General features: G+C 43.0%; 5 protein-coding genes across 8 annotated transcripts; 2 read left to right on the plus strand and 3 right to left on the minus strand.

Annotated features, from left to right (window-relative positions):
- Window positions 1–380: 380 nt before the first annotated feature.
- On the minus strand, window positions 381–9,552 carry LOC6550763 (glutaredoxin domain-containing cysteine-rich protein CG12206). Of its 4 annotated transcripts, none has more exons than XM_026982299.1 (5): window positions 8,986–9,552; window positions 6,659–8,184; window positions 1,022–1,255; window positions 899–964; window positions 662–835 (listed from the first exon to the last, which is right to left on the minus strand). In XM_026982299.1, the coding sequence occupies exons 2-5, from the start codon at window positions 7,946–7,948 to the stop codon at window positions 662–664; spliced, it is 1,764 nt and encodes a 587-aa protein (XP_026838100.1). In that variant the 5' UTR covers window positions 7,949–8,184; window positions 8,986–9,552. The 4 variants fall into 4 exon arrangements, with proteins under 4 accessions (XP_001976800.1, XP_026838100.1, XP_026838099.1 ...); XM_026982298.1 differs by having other exon boundaries at window positions 6,659–8,187; XM_026982300.1 differs by lacking the exon at window positions 8,986–9,552 and adding an exon at window positions 8,244–8,273 and having other exon boundaries at window positions 6,659–8,187.
- Window positions 9,553–11,362: 1,810 nt separating this feature from the next.
- Window positions 11,363–17,645, minus strand: LOC6550764 (sodium-dependent neutral amino acid transporter B(0)AT3). Its single transcript, XM_001976765.3, has 6 exons — window positions 15,771–17,645; window positions 15,277–15,584; window positions 14,255–15,212; window positions 13,988–14,191; window positions 13,475–13,896; window positions 11,363–13,412 (listed from the first exon to the last, which is right to left on the minus strand). Exons 1-6 carry the CDS (start codon window positions 15,858–15,860, stop codon window positions 13,214–13,216), a joined length of 2,181 nt encoding a protein of 726 aa, XP_001976801.1. The 5' UTR covers window positions 15,861–17,645; the 3' UTR covers window positions 11,363–13,213.
- Window positions 17,646–17,759: 114 nt separating this feature from the next.
- LOC6550765 (alanyl-tRNA editing protein Aarsd1-A) lies at window positions 17,760–19,403 on the plus strand. The gene is made up of 3 exons (XM_001976766.3): window positions 17,760–17,923; window positions 17,986–18,752; window positions 18,810–19,403. Exons 1-3 carry the CDS (start codon window positions 17,885–17,887, stop codon window positions 19,312–19,314), a joined length of 1,311 nt encoding a protein of 436 aa, XP_001976802.1. The 5' UTR covers window positions 17,760–17,884; the 3' UTR covers window positions 19,315–19,403.
- Window positions 19,404–19,447: 44 nt separating this feature from the next.
- Window positions 19,448–20,266, minus strand: LOC6550766 (mitochondrial import inner membrane translocase subunit Tim29). The gene has a single exon (XM_001976767.3). The coding sequence runs from the start codon at window positions 20,116–20,118 to the stop codon at window positions 19,543–19,545; it is 576 nt and encodes a 191-aa protein (XP_001976803.1). The 5' UTR covers window positions 20,119–20,266; the 3' UTR covers window positions 19,448–19,542.
- Window positions 20,267–20,587: 321 nt separating this feature from the next.
- On the plus strand, window positions 20,588–24,088 carry LOC6550767. Its single transcript, XM_026982311.1, has 7 exons — window positions 20,588–21,144; window positions 21,453–21,617; window positions 21,927–22,942; window positions 23,021–23,144; window positions 23,201–23,391; window positions 23,445–23,626; window positions 23,691–24,088. Exons 1-7 carry the CDS (start codon window positions 20,994–20,996, stop codon window positions 23,830–23,832), a joined length of 1,971 nt encoding a protein of 656 aa, XP_026838112.1. The 5' UTR covers window positions 20,588–20,993; the 3' UTR covers window positions 23,833–24,088.
- Window positions 24,089–27,697: the final 3,609 nt, after the last annotated feature.

The following is a 27,697-nucleotide window of genomic DNA, read 5'->3' on the forward strand; positions in this document are numbered from 1 at the left end:
TCGGAATTTGATGTGGCATACCTCTAAATTTTTCTGACACAACTCTCTAAAAATCTCCATTTAAATTTAGAAATTCATTTTTTTTTTTGTAGTTGTACCCGTTACTTGTAAAGTAAAAGGGTATACTAGATTCGTTGAGAAGTATGTAACAGGCAGAAGGAAGCGTTTATTCTATATTCTACTATGTCACTATGCATAAAAGCTTCTTTTAGAGTCTGTAGCGTTGTGTCATAAAAAACATGGCCGTTGTTATGAATTTGCTTACTTTGGCGTACTGTGTTGCCTACTTTCCCTAAGCCTTAAAAAGGTGTTGCATACGTTTGGGGGCCACCAAGTAGTACTTATGAATACTGCCCAAAAACTTGCTTTAAATTTGCAAAGGTTGAAATTATAAAGTCTAATTCTTTTTTATTTGTTCGATATTTCTTCGATTCACATATGAATAGGTTTTATTCTTTGTGTGAGTGTGTGTGTTTGTCATTTCCGTTCCGTTCCTTTTCGTTTCGCATACGTTTCGGCCGCTCGTCACCGGCTCGAACTGCTCTCAAATATCACAACTGTTAATAATAAGCGACTTCAAAAGTTGCGCAAAAAAAATCTCTTCAATATAGATACAAAAAAAAGCACTATTGATAGCAAAAAAAGCCCGCTTGCGCTTTCCTCAGCAGTTCGGGCATTTTACCAGCCCGACTTCATCGCAGTTCATGCATTTTAAGGCCACGAACTCCGCCGTAAAGTGGTTCCGGTGCACCGACTTCTTGGATCCGCTGCACGAGGGGCACGGCAGCAGGCGATATCCGCCGCACGTCTGGCACGTAAACGCAGTGGCGATCGACTGTAAACGGAGTATTATTAACTGATTAGGGAACATATTAGGGAACGCCAACTTGCAACTTACTTTGTACGGTTTCAGCAGCTGTCGTAGCTCGCCACTTTCATTCAGTCGCTCCACGACGTCGGCATCCTGCAGATGAGTTCGTTTTATATTGATTTGCATTCAGGAATATGCTTTTATAGTTACCCCGATGTGCTGACCCTCGACGAAGAGCTGTGGCACCCGGATGGTCTCGTCGTGCATCCTTTCACGCATTTCCTGCTGGTATTCCACGCTCATAAAAATGTCCCTCTCCTCGAATTTGATTAGTAGTGTGCGCAGAATCTGTTTGACATTGGCACACTTGGCGTATGTGTCCCTGATGATTCCCATGCTCGTGGTGTACAAAACCACCTTGCCCAGGTCCTTCTCCATGTAGTTCTGCAATTAGTTTTCAATCAGTTCACATAGCAAAAAACAGGAATAACCCAAAACACATAACTCAATGCTTGGATGTTAATTGATTGGGTATTTCAGATATGACAGAAATGAGCTAAAGAAAATTTGAATGTTTGCACCAAAGTAAATCAAGTGATGAGAATACCTATCCGGCCAGTTTCAAGCATCACGAAAGCTATTATTATTCATTCATTTTATTCATGAGCTCGACTGCTGATTCACACCCGAAAATAAGTTGTCTGTTACAAAAGCCAACTTGAAGCTAGGCCAATGAATCGAGGGCATCTTCGGCCAGCTACATCGTTTTTGTCTTTAACCTTCCCCCCACGGAGCCGCAAAATGGTAACAGCCTTGGCCAAAACACTTGAGCCACATGGAGAATTGTGGTTACAAATCGCCCGCTAATTGGCGAGCAAAAATACTTGTTAAACGAAACGGAGCCAGTTTCTTTGCCATACTGATTAGCGGATCCCACTTAAAACCTGGAATAGAGAGTTCTTTCAGACGCGTTCTTTCAGTGCCATCCATTATAATTCGCTGATACAGATGGGATACTGACTGGCGGCACTCACAACGGATCCAATTGAAAATTACGCATAGCCAATTTGTGTAAATGGCAAATGAATGTCCGAAGTGAAAACTTGGCACAATGCGAAACATTTTTACTCGATTTGGCCGACAAGTTTGTTTTTTATTCGCGATTGGTAATGGGGGGCTGCTCTTCCGTTAGTCAGCCTGATTAACTAGATTTTCATCGACGAAGACAGTCGATACCTTAAACCCGATCGAATTTCCCGAGGCGACTCGTTTCCTCAGTGAGTTGTCGAATTTTGCAATGATTAATGGGTATAAGAAACATAAATTAATAGAGCAGGACATTTGGCAAGTAAACAGAGAGTTATGATGGTGAAATGTGATCTGAACATGAGAAATGGTATCAAATTAATTGCAACTGTCGCTTTTAAAGCAATCTCTCAAGGGAATTTGATTTAATTAATAACAAATGCAGGCTATTTATTTCACTCTTTATGATCAATGATTATCGAAATTTTAGAGGCGGGTTGGGACTCTGAAGCTAGTACACATTTGAAATTTTATTTTAGAAAGGCTAACAAATTTAAGTGAGCTTAGTGTGAGTCTTGATTGTATCAAACTGCTGGAAGTATGAGATGTGAGCTAATAAAAACTGCACGGTAGCAAACCCGTCGACACTTTTATGCCTTTTTCGAACTGCATCGGCGCATTGCACTTGCATAAGCTGCAAGTCCACGTCGAATTTCCAGTCCCCTGCCACTTGATCGCAGGTCCATGGAACGCAGTCGCAAAATCGCCTCAGGTGGCGGTTATTTAATATATGGCATATAATATCCAAACATAACGCCGCTCGGGAGAGGCATAAACAAATGTTAAGCTGGTAAACTGGTACATTAATAGTGGCCATTTGCTGTTTAACGTCATTTGTCGCACCGCCGACGAGAGTTCAAAGCCATTGAGTGTAATGAACATGTCCATGAGAATAAAAGCAAGAGATACCCAACGAAATGGCTATGAATATGAATGAGGCTGTGAACCGCGGGCCAAATCACTTCAAACTCCAAGCTGGCCATTCATAGCGCACAAGTATGAATGCGAATGAAAACAAGGCTGTGAACTGTGAACCGCAGGCCAAATGACAACTCAAAAATCTGCCCATCTTCTGCAGAACTCCAAGCACTCAAAAAAAAAGAAAAAAACCAGCATCTTCAGCAGTTTTTTAAGAGCAGCTAAAGAGAAAGCAGGTCAGTTGTTCAGTGATAAAGGAGGGGTTTTGGTCAATCTCTAGCTTTTGATCTGGCACTCAAAGGAGCCCCAAAAGATGTGCCCTCAAAAAAAAAGAAAAAGAAAAAAAATCTCAATTAATACGTCACACTGCGTTGCATAACCCTTTTCTCAGACCTTCGGGCGGCCAGAAAGTGAGTATTTCGATGGCAATCGATGGATTTTTGCTTTTTACATTTCGCTTAACAGCGCCAGACACATTTCTGTACAAAACTCATGGGAAAATTTCGCTTTTGCACAGCATCGATCTATTCATTATAATTTTAAAGTAATCCCAAAGCTCAACGAAGGCACTTGTCTTATGGCATCGAATTGGGGGCCGTCGACTTTTTGCGGTTAGGGTACCGCCATGATCTGTCTACAAATCGGTTCTCACACCCAGCTATACAGATATATATATATATATATATATATATAACATATATAACTATATGCTGTCATCGCCCTGCACACCAAAGCCCCTTTTCTTTTTGCATAAATTTACACACGCACGCGGGCCGAGTGGAAACATTTCACTTTCGTTTGGTTGGGTTTTTTGTATTCAGTTTCCAGGCTGTGGTATGTTTTGTAGTTATTTTTCTGCCATGCCCTGAACGAGCTTCAATTTGGCAATAATTGGAAACCCTAATAAGCCCATTTCGGCGGCTCTCGCGGCTCTCGTGGCTTTCTTTTGGCCCTGAATGCAAATTGAAATTGAAATGCAGCTAACGCCCCACGAGCTTCAGTTGCCTAATTGCTCGAAATATGTCTTTATTTATTGTACTCTCGTACGATGTAAAAGATCGTCCAATATATGGTATAAATCTGAAACTCAGTCACGTATGTTTTCGTATTCGTTTTCATTTTCATTTTCACTTTCGTTTGAAGGCGAATAGAAATATTCATTGCAACTCAAATGAAAAAGTTTTTCTCTCAACGGGCTTGTTTTGTTTGCAAGTGGATTTTAAAAAATGTAGGCAATATTTGTTTTGGATATATATAGTAACATAACTATTTTCACAATTCCCAAATACTTGCTGACAAAATGTGTCTTTTGATCGCATTTTTATGCTTGCTATTTATGACCTGAAATTGCTCCATTGTCTCTTTAAGTGCATAAAGTTCGTTTGTTTAATTGGGAGCAGTTAAAACGTTTTTCTTCAATTTAAATATGAGAATTAGTAGTAAGGGCAAGCCAGCAGTTTTAAAGCTTTTTTAAGTTGTTGCAGGGTGTTTTGTCACATTTTCTGTATGGCTGTACAATTTTGGGGCAATTTCAGGGGGCATAGATTCAATTTTAATCTTTGGAAGGGCCTTTCGTGTTCAAATGGGCTTGTCATCGGGTCATTACACACTTCAACTTTCATTTTCTGGCAATACCTATTAGTGCTTAAACTTAGACATGATTGTTCACAAAACTATTTTGGTATATGTATGTATAATATGTATGCGTGCGTGTGCTTAAGCTCAAATTAGCTAAATGATATTTTAATGACACCACTCCAAATGCAAAGAAAACTTGTCTCTGAAACAAAAGCCAAAAGGAATCGGCTGCGGCCCATAAAATATATTTCGATCTGTCTGCTCAGTATATATCCGATTTTGTTGCTCTTTTTGTTGCATAATTAACGCATTAGTGGCTCTTTATTATGATAATTTGTGTGTTTCTTGAAAAATTATGCAAGCTGTTTTTAGCCAAATAATTTGGTATCTTTCATTTTTTTTTGGCAATAATTATACATTGATTTTTGTTTCAAGGTTGGCTTTGCTAATTTGACTAAGAAAAATCACTAAACAAAAACTTTCGAGCCGCACAAGAAGTTGACATTTAATTCGAAGAGGCAGTAAAGTCAAATATTTGATTGAATCTTGTATGAAATATTAATGAACTTCAGGGGTCATCGGGCTGACAAAGTTGTCCATGACAAAGTTGTCGAATATTAGGTAAACTCGTGAAGGTTGTTTGAAGCCACAGAGTTTGGGAAATGTACACAAGTGGCAAAGAATATTTTAATAAAAGTAAGATAATAAAAATGTACGGATATTTGAAAAGGGGAAACATTGAATTTACGAATAAGTATCTAGTGTTACCCAAACAGCCATCGAAACTGGCATCAAAAATGACCCAATATGAGGTAAATGTAATAGTAATAGTTGCCCAATTTCCAGGGTTAATTCGCTACCCCGTGTCTGGTAAATTGATTTCGCAAACTCACATTAAAAGGGCGTTTAAAAAGCGGGGGAAAAAAAGCGATATTCAATAGCCCAGATCAGCCCGATGACAAGGCAAAAAGTCGAGGGTATTTGAGAAGTGCGAGCGTGGCCAATTCCGGCTCAATAAAACTGCGATTCGACGCGCTTCCCCACCGCCAAAAAATGGGTCAATTAATTTTGGTTTTGGTTTTGGTTTTTTGTTTTTTTATTTGTTTGAAACCCCGTTTTAGAAGAGAACTTTCCCAAAAGAGAAACCCGAATCCAAAGTTTGAGAAATAAGACAATGAGACAAAAAGACACTTGCAATTAGTCAGGTGGCGGATCATTTAAGGCGGAATTTAACCAACTTATCTAGCCAACTTATCTAGATATCTGGCTACGTACTTCCGTCAGCATTTCAGCATTTCAGCTTTCTTTTGCCTTTTCGGATTCGTATCCATATAGTGATGAAGGGCGCACATATGTGACATATTAAGCCGCTTAATGGCGAATCAAGCAACAACAAGCTCCGCAAATAGACAGCGGCAGTCAGGTGTTAATTGTCTTTCGAGAAAGAAATTTCTCAATAATCGTAATGAAATAAAAAAATATGAAAACCCCAATAAAAAGCAGCTATGAATCACCGAAAAGTCTGGATTCACTTTCACACAGGCCAACAAACGAACCCTCACATGCAATGTTTATGTACAATGTATGTACACATATAATTCGGCATTGCATAATGCCATAGCGTCTGACTGCATTATATAGTACGTCTTTAGTTTCGAATGCATCTCCACATTTGGCAGTGTAGGTGTGAAAAAGTCAGCGACCCAAAGACAAAAGTTAAACAACAAAAAATACAAAAATGTTCAAAAATTACACACACACCCACAAAATAAAAAAGAAATCCATAACGAAACCGAAAACTTTCTCAATGAATAGCCCCCACATGCAATTGAATGAGTGTTTGTGTGAATCATCTGCCCAAACAGAATATTCAAAGTAGGAGCATAATGGTTTTGAGGTATTCAAATACGCCCCCTCGATTTTCTCATGCAAACTAAATATTTTCCAATATTTTAAGTTAGAAATAGTCACTTGATTAACTGCAATCAATTTGGCATTCACATTCTAAAATGTTTGACAATATCACTTCGGAAATTGTGCATACATTTTGTATGCCAGTGGTGAATGCAAGTGAATTTGAAGACTTTCATTGCTGACATTGTTCACTTAACAAAGAAATGTAATTGCAAATAATGAATTCACTAGATGTATCCATTCACCGACTGCAAGTGCAGACTGCACTTTTCCATGCCTTTCGTTGTAATTAGCATTCGAAAACTATTCAAACCAATTCACTATGATTATTTGATTATTGGAAGAACTCACCTTGACATTGGGCTGCTGCAGCTGCAAGAAGGTGGCTACTCCATTGCGCACACGATTCTTGACGCCCCTCACAGTGCCCTTGGCGGATCTAATCGTCGAGTTGGCGGTTAGTTTGCCCTCCGTCCGGATGTCCCGAAAGCCAGCAAAGTTCTCACCCGGCTGCTCCTCGGAAAAGTTCTGCGCTTCGTACTCCGTGGAGGAATTGGAGCCAAAACTGCGGAAATTCTCATGCTCGCGCACATGGAAGTTATAATAGCCATCCGTTTCGAATTGCAGCGGTCTGCCGTCGATTTTGGTGACCAACGGACCGGACTCTCGTTCTCGGAGTCGAATGTCCCGGAGCAGGGTGGTGGGCAGCAGACCGCCGGAGTGCAGGGAATCGCAGCTCAGCGAGGAGTTGCTGCTCTCATCGCACTCCTCGCTGTCATCGGTGAGGCTGTAGGCCCGCTGAGGAACTGGACTCGGCGTCTCCAGCGGACTGTCCCTCTCCGCCTCCGCTTCCGCCTCCGCCTCCGCCTCCTCCTTGACCTTCAGCCGCGTGGTCTGCAGATGCAGCTCCAGCTGCGGTGACCTCACTTGCTGCTGCTGCTGCTGCTGCGGCGGCGGCTGCGGTTGACCCTCCAGATCGCTGCCCGTGCCACTGTCCAAGGTGTCGCAGGGCGAGTACTGGCCACTGGTGTCCACCAAGTAGCACAGGTGCTGCTGCATCTCCTCCACGCCCTCGTTCAGCTTCACCACACTTATCTGCTTGCCCAGTGTCCGCGGCTGACCCTGGCTTTCGATTTGAATCTTCACTGTGTTGTTGTGTTGCAATGTTGCTGCTGCGTTCGCTGCTGTTGCTGCTGCTGTTGCTGCTGCTGCTGTCTGACTGGCGGCAATTTCTCCATTGCAGCTGATTATGGTCGGCGATGTTGCTGCGGTTGCTGTTGCTGTTGCACCGGCAATTTCTCCGCCAATGCGCAGCAGCAGCTGCGGATAGATTTTGGTGGTCCCTGGTGCTACTGCCGACTTGGCTGCAGTGTCGTAACTAGTTTCCAAATTATCTTTGGTTGCTGCTGCTGTGTCGCCAAATGCCAGCAACATGCCAGCCTGGGACTTGAGCGACATTTCAGTGTTGCTGTTGCACTTGGCAGTTGGTGCTACTTGTGTTGATGCGGCTGCTTCTGCTGTTGCTGTTGCTGTTGCTGCTGCTGCTTCTGGTGTTGCCGCAGCCACTTCTGGCGATTCAATGATTATGGAAATACCGCGCATTGGCTCCAAACGCGACACATTGCTAGTGATTGCCGCCATGGTTCTGCAGCATCTGGTTGTTGTAGCTGTTGCTGTTGTCGATATCCGATTTCAGATATCCAGTGCCTATATCTTGCGGCTGCCTCCAAGCTGATGCAATCAAGTGCCGGCTAATGATGTTGCTCCTGTGCGTACCACTTGTTGCTGCCTCTGCCAAGTCAAGCTGTACAGTTAGAATGCCGTGTGCATAGGATGGCAGCAATTGGTGTTGCCGCAGTTTGTTGCAACTGCAGTTGCTGCTGCAACGAGGAGGCAAATCAGAATGAGTTTTAGGGGCAGCCACGGCAATGTTTACCTGCTACTAAAAATTTTATTACGATTCTTACGATTTCAACATTCTACAACATGTATGCTAAGTCTGACTTAAATGAACTGGCTAAGTTGCCCAAGTTTCTCTAAGTGTGTAAGCCGCCACACGAGCTTGACATTTAAGCCGAAGATGATGCCGAATAAATGTTAAAGGCTTTACCAGCGTACTAAAAATACAGATGGCAAACCAGAAAGAAACAAAAACAAAACAACAAAAATAATAATCACAATAATGATAAACACGAAACAGCAAAAAGCAAAAAGCAGACGGAACTGGCCAAAGAATAAAACTGAAACAAAAGCGAAACTGAACCACTGAACACCCTGAAATTTTGGGTTTGATTTCCTGCAACAGTAGCCTTCTCATTTTTTATCTGTAGCTAACCAGGCAAACTACTAATTAATTGATAAACATCAAGTAAAAATAGAAATATATACACAGATGTTTTGTTTTCTCATATCGCTATTTGCCACAAGCGGGATCGATTAGTGCAGCAACTTCTGCGGTTCGACAGAGAATGTTCTTCGAACTTAAGAACGAGTTGGGATTTACATCTAAATAGCTGGGGAACTTGAAATATTGGGCGCGCTCAGCCCGCGGCATTTTTTGTCGGTTTTTTCCTATTTTTTTCTCTTTGGAATCTGGAAACTGGTTACACTTGAACCTGGTATTTCTGTTTTTTTGTTGTTTTTTTTCATTTGTTTGGAAATATTTGAGCGGCGCTTACCTGTTGTTATTGCTGGTGCTGTTGTTGTTGTTGCTGCTGGCCTGCATTCGCCGCTTATTGCACACAATTTTCATTTGGTAGCATACCACACACACACACACACACACACACAAAATAAAACAAAAATCAAACAATTCGGAAAAACAGTTTTACACATTCAGTGATTTTTATTGGGCTATATTTTCCATATATTGCACACGCACGCTGCCTGTTTTTGTGTTTTTGTCTCGGTTTTTCGCTGCTGTTTTTACCAACTCTGATTGCATTGGTTTTGGATTTTGGATTCCGCGGATATTTGATTTGATTGATATCGGCTTGGAAAAAGTTTTGAGAACTCGCCGCGCGTACAACCCATTCAAAATCGCGCTGGCAACTGAAACCGCAGCAACAAAGTCGCTTTGGGTTGGCGTGTTTTGCCAGGGATTGTTTTTTACCTCTTCTTCTTCGCCACAATAGTTCCCTCTCTGTCTGCCGCCCATTCGCCGACTCTTTCTCAAGCCAGTTGTTGAGGTTTTTTAATTTTTGCTTTCAAGAAACTCACAAAAAAGCAGCAGCCGCTGAAATTACCTAAAACAAAAATAAAAGAGTTGCACGTGTGCAAGGCAATACTTCAAATACGCTTTCCACGGATTAATTAAGTATTAAATCACAGTTTACAGTTGTTACCTAATTTTTTTAATAATATTTACACAATACACATTTGCCCAATTATTCTTTAAATTATATTAAGCCAAAGCTATATTTTCATCGGTAAAATGCACAGAAATACGTTGAAAACCTGCTGAAATAGTTAATGTTGCTAGTTGAGTGCCAAAGTCACACTACCCCACCGGATAGTGAAACAAAAATGCGGCGCTGAGAATTTGTTTACGTGCGCATGCGCAGCCGCAGTCGACGGCGCTGCCGCTGCCGCAGTCGCTGCCGCTGTCGACGTCGGCACTTGTCCGCCGCTTTTATTATTGTTATTGTAGCTGGTGTTGTTGTTGCTGGTGTTGCTGGTGCTGCTGGCGGCGGCGCAGTAGTACTCGTTTGTTGCCAAAGTTAATTGTTTGCTGCCCCAGCTGCACAGTGGAGCCCCGAGATGTGCGCGGGGCACAGTGGGCAGTGGCAGTGGATGGATGGAATGTGGCAAGGCCTCAAACTGGTTTTTACTCGGTTTTTAGGGGCTCAGGTGCGACGATGCCGCCGACGATTGAGACTTCAACTGGAGAGCAGGAATTCCGATTCCGCTGGCAATCAGATAAAATTGGTCCACTTCGAACCAAGAAATATGAATGCTGTCCGTCCGTTCATCTGTCCGTATGTATGTCGTGTGTACTTCGGGATCTCTGGAGCTATAATAATATAAAAGCTAACAAGTAGTTTCAAATGAATCACCAACAACTGTTTGAATGATTCCTACCAATTCGACGGTTCGTTTTCCCTGATGTCGCCAAGAAATTTCCGCCTAAAAAATACATAAATATGTATGTAGTCGTACACACAAATAACAACTTTCCTGCCAGCGGCTCCGTTGGCTGAACAATTGCCGATGGATTTTAGCTTTTAATTATATTTAATACCAAAGTGTTTATGCAAAGGAAAGAAAAACCGAAGGAAAGACGCCTCAAATTTGTGTGTGCAATCAACGGAATGCAAAGCTGCACTTGCAGTATGCAGAAAGTACGAGTGCAGCAGCCACATGCCACATGCCACATGCAACAGGCATTGCAGCTTGTAATTTACCGCTAATTCCATGCAGCGAGACGTCCAACGATGACGACTACTTAGATACTTATGTACGTCTCTCTGTCTGTCTGTGTATACCGCCGCCACTCGTACCGCCACCCGTACCGCCCCAAGTTGCACGGGTACCGCTCCGCCCAGCACGGTGGCCGGTCACTTGGCCAGTTTGTTTCCGCCTGTTGCGCTCCGCTGAAGTCACAAGGGCTGCTGCAGGCGTTGGCCAATGCAGATTACCGTTGCACATGCGCACACACTTTGCTGCACTGCGAGAAAGAAGTGCCACTTCTGCGCTGATTGCCAATGGAAAGTTCTTGGTACTGGCCGCCGCTATTCAGCAGTATTTGTTGAAGAACTTTAAACTCCATTTTGGTATCTTTCTCCATTTAACATATTCTCCATTTAACTACCATTTTCTTCTCTGTGTACTAATACTACTTGGTGAAAAGCAACTGGCCAAGCTTCACTGATCATGCAGAAGTTGTTATGAGTTCTGGATTTATAAAGGAGTCATAGGATTATTCAGACGTAAAGTAATATATTCTATTTATATCCATGAGAACTCAAAGATACAGGTTTAAATTAGACAAAAAAAGAATAGCAAACGGAACTCCCAATTGTGTGTCGCCAATTAAAATACCATATAAACCTTGCTTTTGTTTATTTATTGTCATTTAGTTGCAATTTTTGTTATTACTTATCAGTTGCTTCATTGAACATAAGTTGATAATGACAAGCTGAATTATCTATTTCATAGTTTCATGTGTTCAATGCGAATGAGAGAATTTTACAACAATTACAAGACCCATTGGGAGCTGGGAAAATAAGTATAATAATTCAGTAATAATAATCGTATTTTCTTTCGGTAATATGATTTTTATTTTTTATCGTATATATATTACTATTCTTTTGGATTTTTGCAAACGGTGTATTCTTTTTTTGGGGGTAGTAGAAGCTTGCCCATATATCTCATCTCGTTCGTTTTGGTTTAAAACTCGTTTCGTAGGGGTTCCTTTATTGTCAACATCAATAACATTTAATACATGTATAATATATGTGTTCCTTTCGATCTAAATAGATGTGTATAATATATCGATGTATATGTATAAATATACCATATAGAAATGTATAACTTATAATACAGTGCAATCAATTGCCACATGGAGGAGTGAATTTATTTTAAAGGGTTTTTGATCCATTTTAAAAGTGCCCAGAAGTGTCCAGAACTTTGCTTTAAAACGAATTCACGCACCCATTAGTTGCATTTCAAAACAGATAAACATATGTATATATATATAATTCTTAAGTTGTATAATAATAGTAATCAATGCTTTAATGAGTCGTTAAACCTTAAGCTGCCTTCTCCAGTTATGTATATGTATATGTATATCTCTATAGAGTGCTTTTCCACCTATTTGAACGGTTGCGTTTGCGATTTGTTAATGTTCATTTTAATGTAAATGTATAACTACAGATATACCTATAGGCCATAAGTACAATGGAGTCCGGCGATGATAACGGTTACCAACAAGTATTTTTATTCGTATAACATTCGATTAGAGGAAAACATAACGCATGTCCAATATACATATCTCCATCTCCCCTTCAATTATCTATAACACTGAGACTTTAAAGTGGCTTTCAAGTTTTAAGCATAGTTTCGAATGTGATGGTGATAGTGATAGTGATATGATTTCGTGATTCCGCCTACACGAGCAGAGTAAACACAGAAAGCCGAGCTGATCACAACAGAGAATGGAATGTGTTTGGTATAGTTACTTTATAGTTAAACATATATCTCTTATAGGTGGTGCCCTGCTGCCCCGTCGCATGATATGGTCAAATTAAACAGTTAAGTCTAGAATACAGCGTAGTTATCGCATATAGTTATCATATATATCGTATATAGTCAGCAAATTGTGTGTTGTGGCAAATGGTTCGTTTTCTCTTCGATAGCGAAATCGGATATGTAGACCCTATAAGGGTGGCCATATAACAACTCCTCACTCTCTCTGCCCATTTCGAAAAACAAACCCAAAGAGGAAAGGCAATGGAAAACAATAATCGCGCATGTGTATACATACGTGTATATATATGGCCACATGCTAATGAAGTTATGCGGAAATATTTCCATTGATTTCGGCCTTTTTTATGCACTTTTTCTATAGCTTTCTGCTTGAATGAAACCGCGCATCCAGCGTCGAGTTTTACCTACATAGTATTGCTATTTTCCTATTTTCCTTGTTGTGGTTGCTTTGCATTATATATTTTCTTCTTCATGGTTTCATCTTCGTTATATCTTCAAACAGTCTTTGGGACCATATAGGAGTGTTTTGATATCGACGCCGCCTAACATCGGTGAGTGCTTACTTATTGTCCATATTTACATCGAGATTCATTATATATTGCATCCGTATCTATTTCGGTTTGCGTTCGCTCAAGAATTCATCTGGTTTTATTGTCGTCGTTGTCTACTTTCGTTCTGGTATCCTACTCCTATCTGTATCTACTCCTCCTCTTCCAGCGACTTTTCGGGTAGTCCGTACTTTGGGCAGCACATGCCCTCCGTACCATCCATGTTGAAGCAGAAAATGCTGCGCTCCAGCTCGGTTGGCTCATGTGGCACGATGCCGTGGACTTCCCTCAGCTCCGCCTCGGGAAACCAGGCGGGATCCGAGTCCTCCACCACCTTGATGCCGCACAAACTGAAATACGGAGTATGTGTGATATGTGTGATATGGTCATGGAAATCGTGCTGCTTCCTTACCGCAGCACCGCCACAATCGGTATCCACAAAATGGATGAGAGTATCAGGAAGAAGGCAACGACGATGCACCAGTGGGGCCACTCCATGCTCTCAGTGGCTCCCTTGGATGCGATCCAGGCGGGATAACTACTGCCCTCGGTCAGCAGTTGATAAAAGGAGGCCAGCAGGATGGTGACCATGGCACAGGGCGATAGGTACTTCCAGCAGAACATCCAATAGAAGTTCGGCCGCGATCCGGTCATCATCTCAATGTCGTCCGAGAATCGGCGTACTCCGTAAATGTAGCTGATCGAGAGGCACTCGAAAAGCGCAATGATCAGCAGCGGGAAATTGCCTGCGAAACTGTCCATCAGCTGAAATATATAGCTGCCCGCTCCGTTGGCAAAGCACATGGAAATCGTGCAGCAGGAAAAGCAGAGGGCCTGCGAAAAAGTTGATTGATTTCAATTGTTATGAATTTCCCAAGGAAAAGGTCCATGTAAAGCAGTGGCAGATGTGGCAAAAATAGCTCACCCCCACAATGTACTCCTTGGGCAGGTTGGGGAAAAGCTTCATGTCCACCAGGGATGTGACCACGCCCTCCAGAGTCCCGAATTGCGAGTCGATTCCCAGGGTAAAGAGCATCAGGAAAAATAGGACGGCCCAGAGTTGAGCGCCCGGAAACTGATTGATTGCCTCCGTGAAGATGATGAAGGCCAATCCTGTTCCTGAAGCACTCTGAAATAGTAATAATAATAGTAGTTATATTCGTGTACAGAATACACAGACAAGTTAACTCACATTGGCCAGTTCCGTTTGCAGATCACAAACGGGCAGGTTCTGAGTCTTGTTCTGGGCCATCAACCCATTCCGCTCCTCGGTGCAGCGATCAAAGGTCGCCGTGGCCTTGAACCCGATCACTGAGAAGACCACCACCCCGGCGAACATGGAGGTGCCACAATTGGTGAGCGATACGAGTATGGCGTCCCTGTAACAATTATTATTCGCCGGATTGTACGAACTGAAGGCAATCAGACCGCCAAAGGCCAGGCCCAGCGAGAAGAAGATCTGGGTGCCGGCCTCCAGCCAAACAACTGGATCCAAGAGGGTTTCCCATCGCGGGGTAAACAAGTGTGCCACCCCATCTGCAGCGCCCTTCAGAGTGATGCCGCGAAAAAAAAATATTATGAGCACCACATAGGGGAATATGGCCGTCATATAGACAATCTTGCCGGATGACGTGATGCCCTGGACCATGCAGATGTAGACCAAAAACCAGGAGACGATCAGCGCAATGGCCATGTGGTAATTGAAGTTCTCCGGCAGATCCACACTCTCCGAGCACTGCAGTGTGGTGCGATACCAGTAGAACTGCGTCGGCGAGGAGGCCACACACTCCGGCTCGTGATCGTAGGTAAAGTTCTTATACAGCCTCGTCGGACAGTCCGCCCAGGGCAATGGCGTTTCGAAACTGTGCAGCAGATAGATCAGGCACCAGGCGATTATGGTGTTATAGTACAGGGCCACTATATAGCTGACCACCGCCGATGAGATGCCGATGCCGCCTAGATACGGCGACACCTGGCTCCAAACGCCGATGGCTCCTTTTCGCAGTCGCTGGCCAATTGCCAGTTCCAGGTAGAAGATCGGTATGCCCTGGATGCACAGCATTATGAAGTAGGGCACCAGGAAGGCGCCGCCGCCATTCTTCTGGGCCAAATACGGAAAGCGCCACACATTGCCCAGGCCAACGGCATAGCTGTGGCAAGTTGAAAGTTACGAATTAAATGGCATAAAGCTATGGCTATGGCTATGGCACATACCCAATGGTGGCCAGCAAGAACATGATTTTGCTGTCCCAGCTCTCCCGCTCCTCGCCCTCCTTCTCGCCCTCGACGATGTCCTGCTGATCCGCAGAGGCAGTTGCAATGGCCACCAGCTCGGCCTTGGCCTTCGAGGTGCTCGCCTCGGATCCGAAGGGCGGCGGATCCTGCTCCAGTTCCGAGGACTCGTCGAAGGCGTCGGACATGAAGCCCTGGTTGGTGGCCCCATAGAGCGGCTGGTGGTGCAGCGATGTGTGGTGGTGGTGGCTGACGCCATGCTCCTTTGACACCAGGCGACCTCGGAGTTCCTGGAACAATTGACTGATTTCAATATTCACCCAAAAAAGAAGCAGTTTTGTGCGAGGCCTGTGAAAAATGCTAGTCAAAATACCCAAAGTTACTCTCGAGTATAAAATCAGAACATTTTATTAATCGGTTAATCTTTAATGACCCTTTTTTTGTTGCGCTGAGTGCCAGTTAATCCCTAGACTTACCCTCAATTCCAGCTGATCGATGCTTTTCTGGCTTTTGAGGACTATATCCCGGGAGCTTTGGCGACGCAATAGCTGAGCTGTGTTGGCCATGATTGTGTTTTATTATTATTCGATTTATTACAGGGTACTATAGGTGTACGAGTGGGTGCTGTGCTGGTGTGTGTGGGTGCCTAATAGTGCTCTAAGTCCGTGCTTCCGCTTCTCGAATTTGCCTCTGATTTCACTTTCCTCAGCGCCACCTAGTGTTGCGTTCAGGTAACTAGCAACTCACTGGACATTTTTCGTAGCATACTTTTTGAGGTGGCTGTATCGCATTATCGCTTATTTCTGGTCTTTATTGTTTTTTTCTATGGCTTGGTGCTTTTGTTAGTGCTTAATTGCAGGTGATAACGGTGCATTAGTAGTAGACGCCATCGCAGTGCCACAGGCTGCTCTTTCTAGTGGAATACGTATTACTAATAATTGTATTTAGCATGCATGCACAGCGAAAAATTGGTATGGAAAATGAATTCAGTGCAAAATAATAATTTTGAAACTTATACATAAAATCTTTTCTAAAAACCAAAAAAGCTTACAGCTTTGTTTATCTTTTTGTACTTATTTAAACTTTGAAACGATTTTAGGCATCCGTTTACAACGAAAATATGCTACTTAATGGGTTCCTCACATAGTCTATACAGTTACACAAAATGTTGATAAAAGAAGAAAAGATAGAATGACAATTCTATTGAAATTAACAATCAATTTCAATAGTTGGTATTTTCTTAACGTGTGCTTTCCATCAATCAAATCATGCAAAAGGAAAACCCACACATAGCGGGACATGTGCGGGGTTTGCGTGACGGGTCCACACAATAAATCAATCAAGTGAGTCCTTCCCTACCACCACCCACCCACCGCCCCCTGAACACTTTCCGCCCACTTACTAATGCAGCTTAATGGAATTCACTTTCTTTTTCGACCTGCAATTAGTGTAGGCTGTGTTTCCCAGGGCGATGGGAGTACTTTACATCGCTGCCATGGAGACCTTACAATATTACTCTATATGATACTCTAAGGATACTGATTTTGGTAAACTTTGGCGTGCAGCTTTACTTTTTTGTGCCCTTCTTAATGGCGAATTATATCCTTTTTGGACTGCCTTTTTTTTTGTTGCTCGTCGAAATCTCACTTATATAACCGACGCAAAAACACTCGCGAAAATTTGAAGTCGCACTTAAACAAACAGCGAAGTCAGGGAGTCAAACAGAGGGGAGCGATGGGCGCGGGGGGCTTTTTGTCGATTATCCTTGGATTAACCGTTGCAGGTGGTTGCATTAAAGCCTATTTAAAGGTTGGTTCCGTCGCTCCTTTCGCTATCCCGTGATTCTGATTGGGATAACGTAACGCTGTGTCGTAACGGGACGTTGGCAGGAAACTGTTGAGCAGCAAAGGACGTAATAGCCGAATGGCAGGACGAAAAGGATAACGATTAACGGGGGAGGCGACGACGGGAGAGCAAGGAAGCAAAATGAAAAGAGCAGCGCAGACGCGGCACGCGGCACGCGAATCCAAGAGAGAGGGAAGATGGTAAACAAAAGAGGGAGAAACAAGCAGCGAAAAATAAACCAATTTTTTACCAAATTAGCCATTATGTATAATGTTATCTACACCAAGTATCTTTTTTTTAGTTATGTCCAGCTATATATTTGATCAATTTATAGCAAAGTGCAACATTCTATTCGAGTGTCGTTAGCAAAAGGCGTTAGTGAGTTTTCGAAAATCAACTCCGTTCATCGAACAAGTTTTTCAAAAAAGTGTTATCGATGAACTAGTGCTAGCAGTGATTGCAATCCAGTGTGACGAAAACTAATAGAAAAAATATTAAAAACTACTCATGCATACTTAGACACAAACTTCTAATTGGGAAATGTGTGTCCGTATTCAAGATTTATTTCTCAAATAAAATTAGAAATAAAAACCAAAACTGTGACAGATTCACTGTGAATATTTGCTCATCTCTAGAATGAACTGGCACAGAACCAGCCGCCTAATGAACACTTATCGGTATACCTCTCATAAATTGTTTATTGTTTTGATAAGCGGACGGGGAATCGCGTGGATTCGTAGGAAAGATGGTGTTCAAGTGCCAGGAGGACAGTTTCCTGAAGCAGGTGAGCCCTCAAGTGAACCGCAGAGACCCTAATTACATAATTTGTGACCTAATTTATGGCAGTTCAAGACGAAAATCGTAAGCAGCGAGTTCGCCACCATTGATTGGACTGACACCAGTGGAAAGGTTGAGAAACTGAAGGGTTTCAATGTGATCTGCGAGGATACAATACTGTTCCCCGAGGGCGGAGGTCAGCCCTGCGATTACGGAACCTTAGGCGGATTCCCCGTAAAAAATGTCCAGAGAAAGGGCTCTACGGCTGTTCATTTTGTGGAGTCGCCAACTAGTTTCGAGCAGGATGCCGAAGTCCTTCTAACCCTAGACTACCAGAGAAGACTGGATCACATGCAACAGCACTCAGGACAGCACCTAATCACCGCCTTGTTCGACAGGGAGTTCAAGTACGACACCACCTCGTGGTCCCTGGGTTCCAGTGTCTCCTACATTCAATTAAGTACGCCTCATTTGATAAGCCGCGAATCACTGGACCTCATCGAACGGCAAGCCAACGATCTGATTCGCGAGGGCCGCGAGGTTACGGTGCTTCTTGTGGATCCCGAGGTGGCGCAGGAGTTCCAGGACGCCAGGGCTCCCAGGGGACTGCCCAAGGATCACGAGGGTCTGGCCAGGGTGGTGCGAATCGAGGGCATTGAGAGCAACATGTGCTGCGGCACCCACGTCACGAATCTCTCCCAGCTGCAGTGCATCAAGTTGCTCTACGCCGAGAAGGTCAAGACGAATGTTCTGGTGCACTTTGTCGTGGGCGAGAGGGTGCTCGTCAAGCTTGGCGAGGTCTTTCAGCGCGAGCAGCAGCTCACGCAGGCTTTAAAGTGAGATTTTCAAGGATGTGGGCCAGTTCTGTGTAGCTAATCATCTGCATTTCACAGAGGTGGTCCCGGTCAGCACTTGGAGCTCGTGCAGAAGCTACAGCAAAATGTGAAGGGCAGCCGCAAGTACTTCCAGCAGCTGCTGAAGGACTACGCCACCGCCGAAGCCGAGCGTCTGGAGGAGCTGCCCAAAAAGGATCGTCCGAAGTATTTCTCTCTCCATCGACGCGACGGCATCGAGGTGGACTTTATTAACACATTCTTGCGGCTGGCTCCGGAGGGAATCTTCTACTTTCTGACCGTTTCCGAGGGCGTTTCTGCTGGCAGCGGTGCCAAGGGGCATCTGGTTCTGCGCGGGGATCCAGAAATAGTCGAGAAACTCGGTCCCCAGTTCGTGGACATCCTCGAGGGCAAGGGAAACGGCAAGGAGGGCAGTTTCCAGGGAAAGATCAACAACTTGGCTAGACTGGAGGACTGCCAAGAGCTGCTGGAGGCGCAGTTCAAACCAAAGAGGGTCGTCGAAGCCCCTCCTGCAAACGGAGCTCAGCTGGAGGCAGAGGAATAACGTAATTGGTTGAAGTGGGAGTGGTTGAATATACAATATTTGTATGCCACTAAGGTTCGAGAATAAATATTGCCTTATTTTAAAGCGAACAGTAAGCTACATCGTAAGCCGCACAGAAAGAATTAATCACATGTACCTGTACTAAAAACATACATATATTGGTTTTCCCTCGATTGACTTAAGCGGCAAACATGGTATTACGGATAACGAAAGCTTAACGGTGTGGGATCACAGGTAGTTCACATCGTAGTTGTGCATCTTCCATTTGAGTCGCCAGTATTGATTCCAAAATCCCAAGTCTACGATCCGTTTGTGGAAGTTGAAGATGCCCACGTTGGTGTATTTGCAGATGGCCGGATAGGTGCAGTCGTCCTCGTCGTAAAGATCCACCCAAAGGATTGTGCAGATGCCCAGAGAGAGGAGACGCAGTTTTCTCTGATTGATCGCCCTCTCCAAGGTCAGCAGATAGTCGGCGGACACGGGATTCTGCAGTTCCACGGGCACGGTGATCATTCGATTTGTGGCGCCCCTTAGTAGAGTCATAAATGCCTCCTCGCCCGGATTCTTTAGGCCGGCTTGGTACACGAACAGCACTCCCGTGCCATAGAGAAGCGCCTTCTTGGGCTTCGTGTAGGAGTCGCGTACCACGCCCACCGCCACCTCCGTGTAGTCCCTGACCAGGCCTTTCCAGTACTGCACCCAATTCTCCACGAACGTGCCCTTGAAACGCTCCGGCATCTGAATCCTGTCGGCCAATCTCTGGCGCAGTGCCGTTATACGACCACCCAAGCGGAGGAACTGCATCTCCTGGCGGGTTTTCAGTGACCAATTTGGAAAAAGCCGAAAAACCAGGTGGTATCGAAGTGCTAGTGTTATCAAATCAAAAAAACAGCTGTTCAGTGTGACTGTGCGCCGGAATGGCGATATATCGATATTTTGCCCGAATGGTGGCAAGCAATTTCCTTTATATATGAAATCTCAGCAGACATATGGTTTCTAGTTTAAAATACTACATGAGCGAAAAATGCATTTTATTTATCAGTGGCATTATCATGATCAGTGGCATTTGGCCACACTGTCGCACCGATAGTTCCTGGCAAATATCGATATTTTGCCCGAATGGTGGAAAGCCATTTCCTTTATATATGAAATCTCAGACATATGGTTTCTAGTTTAAAATACTACATGAGCGAAAAATGCATTTTATTTATCAGTGGCATTATCATGATCAGTGGCATTTGGCCACACTGTCGCACCGATAGTTCCTGGCAAATATCGATATTTTGCCCGAATGGTGGAAAGCAATTTCCTTTATATATGAAATCTCAGACATGGTTTCTAGTTTAAAATACTACATGAGCGAAAAATGCATTTTATTTATCAGTGGCATTATCATGATCAGTGGCATTTGGCCACACTGTCGCACCGATAGTTCCTGGCAAATTATCGATAGCAAAGTAATTGTTTTCATCATTAATTGCCAGCGCGCTGTCACTTGTGCGTGTACAAAACTTGTTAAATAAAGCACAAAACTTGTTAAATAAAGCACAAAACGAGCGTATAACAGCGGCCAGGTGGGCGCAACGAGACAAAAAGAGGTGTTGCAAATCGGAATATAGCACATAGCACCACAAAATCCCCAGAAGGCGCGGTAAGCGTAATATGCGAAAATCGCTGCCATGAAAAAGACCAAGAGTGCAAGCTCCTTGGGATCAAACGGATCACCCCAGGGACAACCTTCGGAATCCGCCGGATTGACGGAGTCCGCCGGATTGGCGGAATCCGCAGGATCGTCGGCGCTCCAGCAGGACTCGCTGGCAGCCAAGGAATGTGAGTACTATTTCTCTTCCCAAAACAATACAAGTGCTCATTTCCATGCAAGCACAGTGGTGGGCATATTAATAGAAACACAGGACGTGTCATTAGTGCAAGTCATTATGCATGCCATTAGTGCAAGTCAACATTCTATTTAGAGTGTGTATTTGACGGAAATAAGTTCACGTAAATATTAAAAAAAAAAAAATTCTTCAAAGAGCTGTTCCTATTCCGGGGAAAACACAATAGTGGTTAAAAATTTTGCAGAACACACCTAAAACGTTCTTTATATAGCAAGTGTACCATCTTCCTCTCGTTTTCAGCTGAAGAAATGGAAATAGAGCCCTCGAGCAATAAGCCATTGGAAGAATCCCTGGGATCGAACGGATCACCCTGGGGAACACCTTCGCGATCTGCAGAGGCCGCAGGATCGGCGCAGTCCGCAGGATTGGCGGCGCTACAGCAGGACTCGTTGGCAGCCAAGGAATGTGAGTACCACGGAATTCTTCTTTCCAAGACGATACATGTGCTCATTTCCATGCAAGCACAGTGGTGGGCATACTAATAGAAACACAGGACGTGTCGATTAGTGCCACATGCCATTAGTGCAAGGCATTAGTGCAAGTCATTATGCATGCCATTAGTGCAAGTCAGCATTTTATTTAGAGTGTGTATTTGACGGAAATAAGTCCACGTAAATATTAAAAAAAAACAGATTCTTCAAAGGGCTGTTAAAAATGGCTGTTAGAACACACTTAGAACACTTAGCAAGTGTACCATCTTCCTCTCGTTTTCAGCTGCAGAAATGGAAACAGAGCCCTCGAGCAATCAGCCACTGGAAGAACAACCAAACCAAAGCGAAACTGCTATTTCCTCCATTCCGGCCATTGACAAGCTACGCCGCTTCTGCTTTATTGGCTCCATCGACGAGCCCGTCTATGCCCCGCCTGCACTAGATCTTGGTGTCGAGAACCACTTCGCATCGCTAAATAAGCTCTGCTCCCAAGTGAGCCAACCCGAGCTGGCCGAGTGCTTGGAAAGTGTGTTGGGCAGCGGACCGAATGCGGAGCACCTTCCGCGACCGAACGAGTCGCTGCTCATCCTGGCGGTGTTCCTCAGCACGTGCAAAGACGAGATGGATCGTATGCTGATGCGTTATAGAGTCGCCGACCTGATCACCCACGACTCGGAACTCCTACTGTTCGTCCAGCTGGTGAAGCGAGTCCAGAAGGTGCTCGAACGTCAAACGCCCTTCAATCGCACCGTGCGGAAGGCCGTTCTCGAATGGTATGACAAGCAATCGCTTGACCGCCTACTCCACCTGTGGTCGGTGGGCCATGAAACTAGTTGGTCGGCGCATCGCGATCTGTTGCGCCGCTGCCACTTTCAGGATGTCTATCTATCACCGGAAAAGATTGCTGCTCTACGTCTGCTTTCATCATCGCCAAAGCAGCTTTTTCAGTGGCCTGATTTTTTAACGCCCTTGAAAAACTTTCGCGACATCATTAAGGGTGTAGCGAAGCTTCGACTCCTGACTGATCGCGGACTAGCTCTTCCCATTGTGAAGAAATTATCGTTGAGCTGGGAGCACGTGCCATTGTACTTTATTCACGACACCGGGCTGGCAAAGTTCCTTACTCCACGCATGACCTACGAGCAACTCCTTCAAAGTTGGCCACGCGTCTCGCGACGCCACCACCACGTGCGCCCCTTTGCTGAGCAATTGCTGGATGAGAATAAGCTTAAGGCGGGCAATGTGCCGCCCGTACGTCTGCTGCTGGAGGATATGCTTCAGAAGAAGCCCAAAAAGGTGGTGAGTGTGCCCCCAGGCCGGTTAAATTAATTGGTACTGCCTCCATAACACATAGCCAATAATAAATGTAAATTCCAGTCTTCAGCTTCGGTGAAAAAGGCGAGTTTCCTACTTAGCGTCTACGAGATATCCTTTGGCCTGAACAAGGCACTCGGTAAACGACTCCACATTACCCTTAATCTGGAGAAGACCTATCTGGGCAGTAAGTGAAATTGCTGCTCATTAACTACATAGATTATTACAAACGAACACCACCAGAATACCTTACCGGTCGTTGTCGTTCGCTCAAATACTTGGACGCCCTGGTGGCATTGGCTTTTGGCTATTTCCGCAGCGACCCCGACGTGAAGGTGGAGTTTTGGTACGACCACAGTGGCCAGTTGAAGACGCTGCCTTGGACAAAGGAGATGTCTGTTTCAGAGGCTGCGGCCTGTTGCGAGAATCAGAAGGTAATCACTTTGTCCAATCGATCTCCGTCTTTTACCATTGGCCTTCGATGCAGGTGGACAAAGTCACTCAATCGCTAAATAGTATTGTGAACAGGGCGCTGTTGGATGAGCAAAACACGTACGACGTGTTTTTGGTGCTGGTGTCAGGTGCAGCGCGTGGAAATCCGGGGAATAACTCAGAGCACTTGGCTGCTCTAATGGACCAATATCGCGAAAAGCGAAGCTCCGATGCTAAGTGAATATTTGTGAATAGTGACATGATCTCTTTGCCATTACTTATTATAATCTTCCCTTCATAGATTCATTATGGTGAGCCTGCGCAAGCAGCAACGCTCCATGATCTATTCCAGCGCACGCAACGAGAACTTGTTGGAATTGTGCAGCCTGGATAAGCACACACCGCGTTTGATTAACGCATTTGTTCACGGCAAGTTTTACTAGACGGTGAGCGGCACTTGGGAGAACCGACGACCCATTTAATCGAACAGCTGCAGGCGGAAAACCATTCAAACATTCCATTTGTTGAAGGACGGTGGCCATCGGTTAGTTGCCATCGGTCATCTCTTTCGCTTTCAATGCGCTAGGGCGCTCGGTCATCCCACTCCCGTTTCAAATAGCTTTCGTGTAACAAATATACAGTTGCGGAGACATTAATAGCACCATAAGCACATTTCGTGTTTGTCCCAGCGTTTCTGTATTTTCTGACACTTTTTCATCATTTTACTCACTAAACTTAAATACTACAATGATTTTCAATCGAAATAACAAAATTAGTAACAGATCTAATGGATATTTTAAAAATAATTGGCAAAACAAAAAGAAAACCTTCAAATTTAGGCGATAACAAAAATAGCACTTTTTTTCGTAGTTTGCTAAAACTAAGCAAAAAAATAAGAAAAGAATTCAACAAATGGATTATATCTTAAGAACTATGTTTAAAGAATCTTAATATTTGGTTGCGTGACCTTTGTTGGCGATGACAGCTGCGCATCGTCCTGGCATGGAGTCCACCAAGTCCTGGCACCGTTTTTGAGGAATTTTGCTCCATGCATCCTTGAGCACACCCCAAAGTTCCTCGATATTATTGGGTTTGGCTTCAGAAACCTTTTTTTTCACGTCCGCCCAAAGGTTTTCGATTGGATTCAAGTCGGGTGACTGAGCAGACCATTTCATTACTCTGATCGATTTCTGCTCAAACCACTTTCGAGCTTTCTTGCTCGTGTGTTTTGGGTCGTTACCTTATTGAAATGTCCAAACTAACGGCATTTCATCCTCGGCATATGGCAGCATCACATTTTCCAGGATATCTGTGTAAATATGCTGATCCATGATGCTTTGAATCCAATGGATCGGACCTACTCCATAGTATGAAAAGCACGCCCATACCATTATGTTTGATCCTCCGTTCTTTACCGTCTTAGAGGTGAAGCGAGGATTATATTCAGGTCGTGGTGGACGCCGAACATAAGACCGAGAGCCTTTTCCACCAAACAACACAATTTTGCTCTCATCTGACCACAAAATGTTGCGCCACTTCTCCACAGGCCAATCCTTGTGTATCTTGGCATATTCCATTCGCTTTGCCACATGCTTCACAGTCAAAAGCGGGACTTTTCTGGGACTCCACGCATTAAAGTTGTTTTGTCTTAAGCGTTTGCATACTGTTTTCACGCTTTCAGCTATCTGAAGCTCCTTCTTCAGTTCCGTTGCCGGCTTAAAAGGCTCCTTGCTTTGCCGAACCAAGCGCTTGATCTCCACGTTGGACATTGAGGGCTTTCTTCCACGTGTTTCGTTCTTTTCGACAAACAGCAGTGCTTTGCGGATCATTTTGTTTGAACAACCGAAAATTCGATCAATTTTAGCGTAGGTTTTACCTTCAGAGACCATGTTTTTAATCAAATTCCTTTATTCGACGGTACAATGCTTTCCGCGACCCATGACTAGAGAATTTTCGGTCTTCGTTTGGAAAAAATTCAATTAAAACCTTTAATGCAACTCCTTTTTTCAAAATTTGTCGAAAAAAAACCCAAAGCAATCACTCCTATTAATTTTATTCAGCAAATACGTGGTCAGTGCTAGTTTTGTTACCGCCTCATTTCGGGCGCTTTTACAGAAAGTGCCCAAAAACAAAAAGAACCGTTACATTGAGAGAGTAAAAATTTCTTGCTCAGAGAGACAACATATGGTACTTATTATTAATGCAAACTGACTTTAAAAAAAATAAACATTTAATCATTTTTTTTAGGAAATAAACTTTCCACCTGCAGTCGTGCTATTTTTTTAGCCGCAGCTGTATATGCCCTTGGTGTGTAATCGTTGTAGAGCTACATTCATACTACATACTACGTACTAATAATGGTAATAGTGCATCCCGTAATCCAGAATCGGGTTAGTAGGATATTTTTATCGCTCGTTTTGTGTGTGTAATGACACTTGTATTCGTGTCAATTGTATAATTTTTACTAGATTTGGGCGATTAATTTTTTGAAATCAAACTGAATCAACTGAACTGAACTCAATCTAAATTCAATTTGGATTTAAAACAATCTCAATGAAATCGCAAGCGCAAACAACAAACAAAGAAGAAAAAAACCGACAAAAACAACAAACAAATTGCCTTACAAACAAAAATGTTAGTAAAACTTTCATTTTAGTTTAGACTTTTTCAAAAATTGAATACTGGAACTGAAACACAATTTATGGCATTTAGATAAAGTTAAAGTTAAATGTAAACTAATCGTATGGCCTATGTATTGAATATTAATCTAACGTAACTTTAAAATAGTCCAAGTCAAAGCAATAATCACCCATCACTAAGCAAATCCAGTTATAGCCTCGATTATACATTTATGTTGTGCTCGAATAGAATCGAATCTAATTAAATTAGCTAAATAGTTGAAACGCGTACAAGGCAACAAATTGAAGGAAAAGAAAAACTCCCAATGTGCCATACACAACCCACAAAACACATACACCCCCCATACACTGGATCAGTATACATATTTATTAGGATTGTGCAAAATTGCCGAACCGAAACCATATAGAGAACAATAACGAAACGACGAGCAAACGCTACCAATTTGACTAAAATTAGTTAAGTGAAATTATACTCAAATTACGGTTAAATTACATTTACTTGTATAGAAAGCAAAGCAACCAATTTGGATGATAAGCAAAAGCCAACAGAAAATAGGACAATTAAAAACGAAAATTAACTAACCGGAAATCGAAAGGACAAAAATGAAAATAGGAAATATTTCCACGGACATTTTTAACCAAATGTTTCCACACGCGTCTGTGAAGTAAACCGTTGTGATCGCTTTAGATTTTGATTTAAACAAAACAAATACAAAACTACAAACTACTAAATACTGAATACAAAAACAGATAAGCCGAAACATGAGCCGCAACAGGCAGCTATAAGTTATTTTATATAGTTTGTAAACTCGAAATCAGTAGGAGCGTAACCGAAAAGTACCTATACAACAAAAGCTAAACTAAAAATGAAACTGATACTGCAGAGCCAACCAATTGATATCCAAAAATCCAACACAATTACACATAATGTATTCAACTAACCCTCGCTGCCCGAGGAAATTCGGAATAAGGTTGATAGTAGGAAGATGAATGGATCTACGGACTACCGCAGAATGTATACACTTTACAGGATTTTTTATGAAAGACCTGATCCTCACATTGATTTAAATTTATTGTTACTAATGTTAAGGCTAAGTTCTAAGTTCTCTTGAAAAGAGTTTGCCCATAAGTATAATTTAATTATTAGATTTAACACCTTTGTAAGGTTATTGTTACTACAAAAGTTTAAAACTCAGTTTGTAAAGTGTATTTCAATGAAAAACACAACCGGACAGTTTACAACACCAAAAAGTTGAAGCACGTAAAAAGTGAAAGAAAAAGAGAACTTAAGCCAAGGAAACACATTTCAGTTAGAGAAAATTTTAATAAAGAAAATTATTGTTGTTGATCAAATCAAATCAATTTAAAGGAAACTAAAAACAAAACCAAAACTGAAACTGGAACTGAAATCGACTCGAAACGAAACGAATTGAATTGAATTAAATCCGTAGTAAAACAGCAACAAGAAGCAAAACATCATGTGATATCTATTTCAAAAATAAATCAATTGACAAACTAAAGAGAAGACCTTACCATACAGAAGCAGAATATAGTAAAATTAGCCTAAAGCCACGAAGCGTTCAGAATGCAGAGTTTCGAAGACGAAATCAATTATTTTATATTTTGTTATATAGTTTTTCGTTGAAGAGTTACGTAAGATCCCGATCCA

Source organism: Drosophila erecta, unplaced genomic scaffold, assembly GCF_003286155.1.
Source record: "Drosophila erecta strain 14021-0224.00,06,07 unplaced genomic scaffold, DereRS2 tig00000126-arrow-pilon, whole genome shotgun sequence".
Lineage (NCBI taxonomy): Eukaryota > Metazoa > Arthropoda > Insecta > Diptera > Drosophilidae > Drosophila > Drosophila erecta.